At 32.7% G+C, this 10,294-nt stretch overlaps 2 protein-coding genes across 2 annotated transcripts; one reads left to right on the top strand and one right to left on the bottom strand.

The window, feature by feature from the left end:
* The first annotated feature begins 394 nt into the window (after positions 1-394).
* LOC137821188 (uncharacterized) lies at positions 395-1,190 on the top strand. Its single transcript, XM_068625661.2, has one exon. The coding sequence runs from the start codon at positions 489-491 to the stop codon at positions 1,017-1,019; it is 531 nt and encodes a 176-aa protein (XP_068481762.1). The 5' UTR covers positions 395-488; the 3' UTR covers positions 1,020-1,190.
* Positions 1,191-6,508: 5,318 nt separating this feature from the next.
* Positions 6,509-10,026, bottom strand: LOC137821836 (plant intracellular Ras-group-related LRR protein 6). Its single transcript, XM_068626608.2, has 3 exons — positions 9,764-10,026; positions 9,184-9,353; positions 6,509-7,292 (listed from the first exon to the last, which is right to left on the bottom strand). The coding sequence occupies exons 1-3, from the start codon at positions 9,959-9,961 to the stop codon at positions 6,620-6,622; spliced, it is 1,041 nt and encodes a 346-aa protein (XP_068482709.2). The 5' UTR covers positions 9,962-10,026; the 3' UTR covers positions 6,509-6,619.
* Between the last annotated feature and the right edge of the window lie 268 nt (positions 10,027-10,294).

Genomic DNA, 10,294 nt, shown 5'->3' on the forward strand with positions numbered 1-10,294 from the left:
AATTTTTAAATAAATTAAAATTTAGTTAAGTGTTTTATCAATATTTCGAGAGTTAAATACCATTTTAGTATATATATATATATATATATATATATATATATATATATATAACTTTGTAACGATAATATTTAAAACTAAGGAAATTCTACATAAGTATAAGTCATCAATTTATTAATCTAAAAATCATAAAAGAATATAATATAAGTTGTAATTTTGATACTCAAACGAAATAATAATTTAAAAAGAAAATATTCGAATATTTCCTAGCTTTGAGAAAACTAAATTGGAAATTTATTAGTATATTTAATATATAATTTAAAATAAAGAAAATAAATGAAAAGGAAAATCCACGTAAGCCTCTGAAATAACCAACCAATCACACACACCATGTGACTCATACTCACTCACCCTTTCTTTCACAGTTTCACACTTTCACACATAACTCAACCAACTCACTGCTCCTCTCTGTGGAAAACCCGACCCGCAAAATGCGAGCCAAATCGGAGCCCGCGGCCCAACCTCCATCCTCCTCCTCCGGCGGCGCTTCCTCCGGCGCGTCGCTGGATCCAATCTTCCACCTCCTCCGCGTGCTCCCCTTCAGCTTCCTCCGCCCCCCGCGGCTCCGCCTCAAACTCCCCTCCCTGACCCTCCCCTCCCCCAACGTCGTCTTCGCCCTCCTCCTCCTCACCTACTTCATGGTCGTCTCCGGCATCGTGTACGACATCATCGTGGAACCTCCCGGCATCGGCTCCTCGCAGGACCCCCACACCGGCTCTGTGCGCCCCGTCGTCTTCATGTCCGGCCGCGTCAACGGGCAGTACATCATCGAAGGCCTCTCCTCCGGCTTCATGTTCGTGCTCGGCGGCATGGGCATAATTCTCCTTGATCTCGCGCTCGATCGCAACCGCGCGAAGTCCGTCAAGGTCTCCTACACCTCCGCCGGCGTCTCGTCCATCGTCCTCGCCTACGTTATGAGCATGCTCTTCATCCGCATCAAGATCCCCGCCTATCTCAGATGAACTCGTGCGCTTTAAGTCATTTGTAGTTTCACTTTTGATGAGGTTTCGTTTTCGCGGTTTCTAGGGTTGATGAAATTACATGGATATAGTAATTGAACCTGATTTGGTGTTATTTATATGGAATGTACTTTTTGGAGTAAAATTAATATGTCACAGCTGTGTTTTCTTGTATTTGATGTGCTCTCTGAATGTGATTCGTGAGTGTTGTTTGGATCGGTCTTAGTGTTGATTGATTGTGGATTGCAGCATGTTTGTTAAGGTGCAATCCTCTTTGGTGAACTACCTCGTTCTTATACACTCACACACCCTACACAGTGTTTGGATGTTTTCTTCATTATTACTATGAGAGAGACTATTAGATTTGGGATTGCAGACAATCCCAGGAGCGGAAAAAACTGGACAGTGAAAATGGGAGTGGCGATTCGATTATGGATTGGCTGATTGTTGTGTATGTGTATGAGCTTTATCTACACTTTTTCTAGTTTAGCTGTGGTTGTGGTATGATCTTGCTCTTTCTCTTGTTGATATGATGTGTGTATCCCTCTGTTTTGTGTTTGTTTCATCTGTTTTGTGATTGAATGACCTGCATTCTTCTAGCTTCAATTACTTAGAACAATCGTAGCTTGTGTTGTTGAACGCTACAAACCCACATAGGCCTCTCTTGTACCACACAATGCTAGAATCTAAGTACTTTAGACAGCAATTTATGTCTTTGTTGTTTGTGAACTTTAGACTTGTTTAGATGAACTTCGCAATAAACACGTTTAGAAAAAGAAAATGAGAAGAAAAAAATGAAATAAGTTTTTCTATAAACTAAAACTAGTTTATAGTTAAAATCATCATTTAGTGAAAACTAATATGAAAAAACTTTTACAAATTGATTTATGCATAAGAAGATTTAACTTAAGAAAAAATTTATATTAATTCTTTTGTTCTTTTCTTCATCTAGAATATTTATCGACCTTACTGCTTATATTAATCTTTCTTTCCTTATGTATGTCCTAGGGATGTCTGCAGAGCCATAATGTTTACTTGATTATTGCTCACCTTGCTGTTGATAATTATCACCAGGCTAATAGAAGGTGAAAGTCTCCTCTTTAATACCCAGTTGATATTCCATAGAACATGCATGCAATAGAATTATCAGAGTGGAAGATTACTTTCTTTTTTAGTTTCACTTTCAAATGATCTAGGCAAATCAGTCATTGCAGTTTTTTCCTCATTACCAAAAGCCTTCACTCAAGTGGCACCAAGTTCTTTCTCACTAAAGCTGATTTGCCCACACTTTAGTCTTCCATCCCACTTCCCATACCAAGCCTTAGATGCCATTAGTAACCCTGAAACCAAAAGTTTAAAAATTGTCCACACAAAAAGATTTTTGGTCTTAATTAGCTTTGCTCTTTTCTTCCCTCATTGTCTTTCTCCAGCCTTTGTGGCACTTTCTTACGGGACAGATTCCCCTTGGCTATGGAACTGAATTTCCTCTAAATTACTTTCTCCCACCTTGCATCCCGCATTGTCCAGCATAGGGAGTGGCAAACAGGTTACTACTGAGTCTTGTGGCTAATGGCTTCTCAAAATATTATTGTGATAGAAGTTGTGATTGAAACAAATCTTTAAATCGTGTATATGCAGTATTTCAAGCCTTTGGAGGAAGATTTATGTTACGAATTTAATTATGACCTGTGAAGGTTATCAGTTTGAGGTTTCTCTTGCAATCAGTAATTCAAGTGTTTTTCACCCGGAGATATATATCTGTTTTTTGTGAGAGTGCATTATGTTAAACTGTCTAAGTTTGGCCTGCTTGCACTTTGTAATTTTTTATAGATACTTATTTCTTTTTATATATTTCTATACCAAGTGACTGTGTCTCAGCTGTTGTATACTCTTGCTTTTTAATGCCTGATATATGGTACTCGGGGATCATAATTAAGGGATCTTGGTTTCATTAAAAAAAAAATTTATAGACATCTTTAATATACTCGAACACTAGTTGAAAAAGTGAGTTCATAGCTATTCTTGACAAAATACTTCTTAGACATTGTTATCAAAAAGAATAAAAAAGAAATTTAAAAACAACTTATATTATAAATAATGTAACACTCTTAACATTTTTTTCTGTGAGGCTTGATTTAGTAAGACTTAACTGGTTATTTTTTTAACATTCAAAATGTTTTTAAAATTTCTGTTGTGAATTATAGGAAGTTGTAGAACTTAACAAAATTGGTTTTTTGGTGTGAATTATACCGTCAATTGTGTCTGTGTCCTATATTTTGCACATTAACAATGTCCTTGTAAGTATTATGTTGGAGTTTGTGCTTCATTGATAGCATTCTTGGAGTGTTGTTCAACCTTGAACTTCGTCATAGCTGATTAGTGGATGTCTGAAATGGTGGTTTGGTTTATTGTTCTACTGGTCTGCATGTGATAGGAACAAAACGTGCCTCAAAATGGGATGGCTGATCATTTCATGTCCGTTTTGCCTTTAAAGATTTAAAAAATTTTGTTTTTTTGATATTCATATTAGTAAGTCAAATCACACAGTTTCGTATACAAATCCAGAATTAATATGTTACTTCTAGACTTCGTCATCTGGAAGTTAACCTGAACAACATAAATGATCTTTTGGATGTCAAGATTCGTAAGCAAACATAAATAAGTTCTGGATTTCGATACTCAACACCATTCCGGACATGAAAATCTAGAACTCATAATTCACTTTTGGATATGGTTATCCAGAAACTTAAATGAAGTACGAAAATGACCTTCCAGATATCGAAATCCAGAATATATAACAATCACTTTCTGAACTTTCTGGATTTCTGCATCCGTAAGCAAAAATAAAACCAAGGACAATGTTGGGTTTTAAATTTTGTATTCAGTGCATGTCTTAAATGATATGGTACAGGGAGAAATTGCCAAATGGGATAAGTTATCAGACTTAAGGTCCAAGCCCAAATCTAATAATAATTTGTGTTTTTCTTTGATAAAAGGTAGAAGGGGTCAAAAGGGGAATTTGGGTTGAGGAGGCATTTTTTGGAGGAGCCTCCACTCTTACCTTTCCATATCTCTTAGCTCAACCTTCTGTAACCATGGGATCCATGGCTACCACATTGCCCTACTCTTCATTTTGGAGCTACCAGTTTGTGAAGGAAAGGCAGTTGCAGGTAGGGGTTTATCAGAACTCATTAAAAAAATAACGAAAAAAATCTAGAAAATATAACTAATTAAAATTTAATTTTTTTAATCAATTTAGATTTTTTCCCCCTAGATTTGAGTAGTTTGGTTGGCATTGTCATTTCAGAACGGTTCAAATCAAAATCAAACATTTAAATATTATTGTATCATTTATTATTCCTCTATATACTATAGAGATGTGTGTAAAAGAGGATAATCTAATGTATTTAAGTGTACTGCCTATAAATTTGTGACAAAGGATCAACATATTAATAAGGTTGAGGAAGAGTTTTCTTGGTAATGTGAACATTTAATTATAATTAGTCTTGAGGAAAAAAATTGCTAAAGCAAAATAAAATATTAATAGAAACAAAGAATACTAAGGCAAAATAAAATACTACTAGAAGCAAAGAATACAAAATAATTAACTTTAATGTTTATGTTTTTGAATTTTGTTTGTACAAGTTTGTGTAAGTTTTGTTAAGTTTATGAAAAGTAAATCCTAGGGGTTATGGAATACTTATGACACAATGTATATATCTTTGTTATTTAACTTTCCATATTGTTATAAAAACATAGAATAAAATTATTTAACATGATATAATGTTAAGTTGTCATGTAAAATAAGATCAAATACATATACTAATGTACTACTGAAAAGTTATATGATAAAACCACAAAACTAATCTAAACAACCCATAAAAATTGATTTAGTTTGGTTAAAAAAAATTATATTCAAACCACAAGAATGATATTAAATTATGGTAGAATAAAATTAGACATGAAAATTTTTAAAATCTAACTAAATTGCATTAACAATTATTTCATAACTAACCACATTTTCATCACATTCAACCACCATAATGGATTGTTTTTAAATAAAAATCAAATTACCATGTAGTATACTACTAATAATATTTACTTAAATAATATTATTTACTTTTTAAGGTCAGAATTAGTTCCTGGAATTATAAATAAAGAAAATTGTTAATGAAAGAGAGAAATGTAAAAAATTATATTAATGAAAAAAAGAAGTAAAATAATTAAGAATATGCATTTATACATTTATATTGTTGCCCTATTTGTGTGGTGTGCTGGTTTAAATGATTTTTAAGACTATAAAAGTTAAAGAATAAAAATAGATTAGGCCTTATTTATAGATAATTGTAAAATACAACTACTAAATTTTTTTCGTTCTATCGGTTAGAAATTAATCTCACTTGTAGTACTTTGAATCACACTTTGACTCTCAACTTCTTTCATATTTTTGTTGAAATTTTTTCTGTTGGTTGATAATTGTAATAGGATATTATTGTTTTTGTACTTGTATAAATAAAGTGGCTTACATTGTACCTAAAATTGATTATATAATTGTTGACGTGTCCGTCATTTGGTCGTTCTCTTGCTCCTCACTTTAGGTCTCATTTCTTAATTTGTTGGTTCTCGATCGAAGTTGACCAGTAAAAGATATTCTGACGATCAAGTAAGTATTCAACATTCAGAGTATATATTAAAGAACTGATTCAAAGATTACCTTACTTTTGAATAGGGTTTATTTATAGTGTTTGTTCATGAGTCATCGGTTGTAATTGGCCGAATCTATCATATATCAATGTTAACTTATTTTTAGGGAGATTCCTTGATTTCTCGAGGTGTTACCTAGATTTGGTAAAACGTGTCCCAATTTCGTAGGAAGTCTTTACAATTGCCTTAACTGTTATTGATTGTAACCGTTTTAAATGTATTTTGGAGTGATGCGACTCGTATGATGCCAGATATAGTTTCTATTAAAAAAAACTACACAATTTTTTATTCATTAAACATGATTTTGGTTTTTTTTCAACATTTTTTTACCACACGTCCTTCTTGTTATCCTTGAAAGAATTATATTCAAAATTCATAAGCTGAGTATTTTTACTTATTTCATCAATAAACCCATAAAAAGGAGAGTGAAATACCTTTTGATCCTCTAAAAATTCTAGGTGTTTGCTGATTGATTCCCATTTTTTGTTATTGCAACTGGGCTCAATAAATTTTCCATTAGCATATTGGACTATTAATTGTACTAATGAAATGTTCTATCGATGTTTATGTGCAATTTCTAATACATTTTATATAAAATTCACAAAACTAAAAATGAAAAATGAAGTCCAAAGTGTTTGTTGATTTATCCCATTTCTTGTGTTGATAATTGTGACACCTTGATCGTTGGAATCCAGCAGAGAACCAAACCATTCAACAACGTAGTTCGTGCCATCATAATCTTTAACATCTTCATGCAACATATTCAATTTTTTCAACTCCATGCAACATAAAAAAACTCAATTACTTATGAAATCAATAGTAAGATTATGAACACAATCGATCTTAGTTTATGCAATAACTAATTTCTCTGGAAACGACAGTGATTTACAAAAGCATTCTCAGCTGAAGGAATTGCGGGGCGACGAGAAGAACCGAAGGGGTGAAAGCATCCCCATGAAGCCCGGCGAAGCAAGACCGTTGATATTCTGATGCTTAAGCATGTTGTAACCTTCTCCTCGTTTCCCACCTCTACCTTGTTTATCGAAGGTTCCACACTTGACCATCTTCATCATCCACCACCTCTTCTTCGTTGGACGTTGATCACTCGAGTTCATCTTATGGTGCAGGTACTCCATCACCACATGCAATCCCTGCTCCACCACCTCCATTGAGGGACACACCAAAGGGTTCCCTTCAACACTGAGCTTCTTGAGGTTCTTGAGGCAGCCAATGGAGTGAGGCAAGGTCTTGATGTTGTTGTAGCTGATGTCAAGTTCAAGCAGGGACAAGAGGAGCCCTATGGAATAAGGGAGGGTTTCCAAGTAGTGGAAGTTCTGGCTCACATTCAGAGTCTCAAGGTTCACCAGGTTCTCTAGGTCCTCCGGAAGTTCCCTTAGGCAATTCAAGCGTGCATCAAGAACCTTCAGAGATGTTAGGTGTGAGGTCGAGCTTGGAAGAAAAACCAGCTTGTTGGAGTTCACTGACAGCTTCTTCAGGTTTATCAGCTCAAACCCTATTGTGTCTGGTAACTTGCTCAGCTTGTTGAAGTTTGCATTCAGTTCTTCTAATGCTCTGATCATGTCAAATCAATCAACCACCATCAAAAATCATATATGTATGAACTAGTATAAAGATGTGAAGATTAATAATGAAAGATCATGCAGAATAATGCATAATTTCCCTCACTTTCCATTCTCAGAAAACAATAGTTTCACCAACTTAGAGTTCTATATAATTTTTCATATGATGGTTTTGTAAATAAATATTAAAATAATAGTATAAAGAGTTGTGAAGGTATTATTATCTTATAAATTTTAATTTCATTTATTTAAATTTAGGGTTTATTAGATAGATTTTTTTGATATTTTGGAAACACTTAGCCTATTATTTTTAAAAGGGTTAAAACATCTATAAAAATGTATTTTAATTTGAAAGGAAAAGCATGATGCATGGCATGTTGAATTAGGATGGAAAATGATTGAGGAATTAGAATATTAAATGGAGATTATTCTTGTGGTTACACATAGTCCATTCATTTGACTTGTATAATATTGTAGAATTATTATTGATGTGCCTTTTGACAATGCAAAAGGTTGAGGTGTTAGATCATCAATTATAATTGGCCAAGAGTGTTTTGTTCAGTCATGCATTCAAACTCTTCCTTTACAACACCATTCATTTCAATCAAATTAACCCATATTTCAAATTTGTATTAATTATTGGACCTACCTTTGATTTTGATGTACAATCCAAAATATAACTACAATCACGGAAAATAATATAATATAAAAAAAAATGAAGTGTTCGTTTTTTCAAACTGTAACCCTTGATATCTGTGACTGGCAACCCACACTTTGGTTAGATTCTCAAATTATTTAACTCCATTTTCTTCAAAAGAATAGTATATGGGTTGCTATCATCAATAAATTAAATAGCTCTAAAAATCTTTTAGACTATTATTTATTAAGCTTTCGAATAGGAAAATGATAGTGTGAGAATTTAAAAAAGTTGTGATAAGTTTAAAAATAAATATATATAATAAAAAATAAATTTATAATTAAATGATATAAAAAGTATTAAAATAATAGTACCGATGTAACGTTATATAAAAAAAAAAAAATTGTCCATATCATTGGTCTTTCGAATATGAACATGGAGAAGGGTTTTTGCAGACTTTCGTACACAGAATTTCAGGCCGTTTATCACAAAAGAAAAATATAAAACGGAAACGTACGTTTTCTCTGCAAATTGTTTTTTATCATGATAACGTAGACCACAGGAAGAACCTTTCATATATATATATTTATAATTCTTTACTTTTAAAAAAAAAAGTATAATTCAGATAAAAAAATGTCGTTTTATATTAGATTTTAAAATAAATTCTCAGTGGTGTTTGATTTTCGTAAAAAAATACTGTTTTTTATGGTGATGTTGTTCTTATATATTTATTTGTGAATTTTATAATTTTCTATACTGAATTGACTCTTCCCTTTTCTTATAGGGTTGTGAATCCCAAATAAACAAATAAATAATAAAAAACATACATATTACAAACCAATAAAATAATATTTTAGTTATATTTAACTTATTTTTTGAATTTTAAATATCATTATATTATTATGTGGTTATGTGTTTCTAATGTGTGTGGTGTGTAAAAGAAATCTTTTCCCTTCTTATATCTCTCCCAAGTACTCAAAAAATGTGTGAAACTTGAATTTCTATTCTACAAAAGTGTATTCTACCATTTAAACCATAAATTGATTAAGTTTGTTGAATGCTAACTTCCTTAATTTAGTATAAGATCAGAAGTGAGTTAAATGGAGTAGATAGAAATAATTAATGAAGCGATTTGAACAGGATTAGTTTTAGCTAAACAGAAAAGTTTATAATTAATATATGCAGATTCCCAGAAGTTGATGATATAATTATAGCAGTGGAAAGAGAAGTGGTGAAAAAAAGATACCTGCAATTCTCAATGGTTTTGGGAAGGAATTGGATGAAGTTGGCAGAGACATTTAAAACCTTAAGCTTAGAGAGACAACCAATGGAATTCGGAAGAGACTTCAGCTGGTTCGACCCAACATCCAACACCTCCACATTTAGCAGTCTCGCAGTTAAGGATTCAGGAATCTCCTGTAACAATATTGACGAAAAACAAGTTCAGAAGTAAACAAACACTTCATTCCAACCTTAAAAAAAGCTATAAAATCAAAATCTCTTTATCAATACTGAGATTGGTTCCTTGATTCTTGAATTAATATAACCATAGAATGAAAGAGATTTGAGACTTCTTCTTATTCTGTATTAAACCAGTCATTAATATATATATTCATGACATATCCTTCAAAACTCATTTTTGTAACTGCATATATAGTAATAATATACAGTCAATTTTGTGTGAGAAAAATTAATCAGGAATGACTCTGTCAGATGCACAGAAAACTGGTATTATCAGGTTTTGAGCTTCTAAATAGACAGAAACATGATTATTTTGCAGAGATAGGTTTGAGAAGTGATTTTGAAAAGGTGGAAAGTGAAGGTACCTGGAGATTGTTATTAGACAAGTTCAACTTTGAAATGGTGGCTAAATCAAGAGAAGGTTTGGGAAGAGAGTCCAAGGCCATGCCACTCAAGTCCATGACCTGAAGCCTCTCTTTCTCCATGCCTTTGTTTCTCTCCCTCTTCTTCATCATCATGGGTGGTTGATGATGATGATGATGAAGCTGTTGCAAATGGTGCATATCTTTTCTTGGTTTTTGACTTTGAACAAAAGCTTGAGAGAGAAGAAGAGAAGAAGGGTTTGGATTATTATATAGTGTGAAGAGAAGAAGAGAAAGGCCAAATGGGAAAACAAGATAAGACGTACGGAATAGGAAGAGATGTTGATACAACACTGACGTGGCATCAAGTACAAGAGCCGTAGGGTCAAATCTTGCTTCCAGACCCACGTTCTTTACTATTTACCACCACCTCTTAAATTCACATATATTAATAACTTCTTATTCAAAAAACATTAATTACAATAAAAAATATATACAGATAGAGAGAGATTTTAATATATAAAAAATTCCATA

The sequence above is a fragment of the Phaseolus vulgaris genome, chromosome 9 (assembly GCF_051622355.1).
Source record: "Phaseolus vulgaris cultivar YP4 chromosome 9, ASM5162235v1, whole genome shotgun sequence".
Taxonomy (NCBI): Eukaryota; Viridiplantae; Streptophyta; class Magnoliopsida; order Fabales; family Fabaceae; genus Phaseolus; species Phaseolus vulgaris.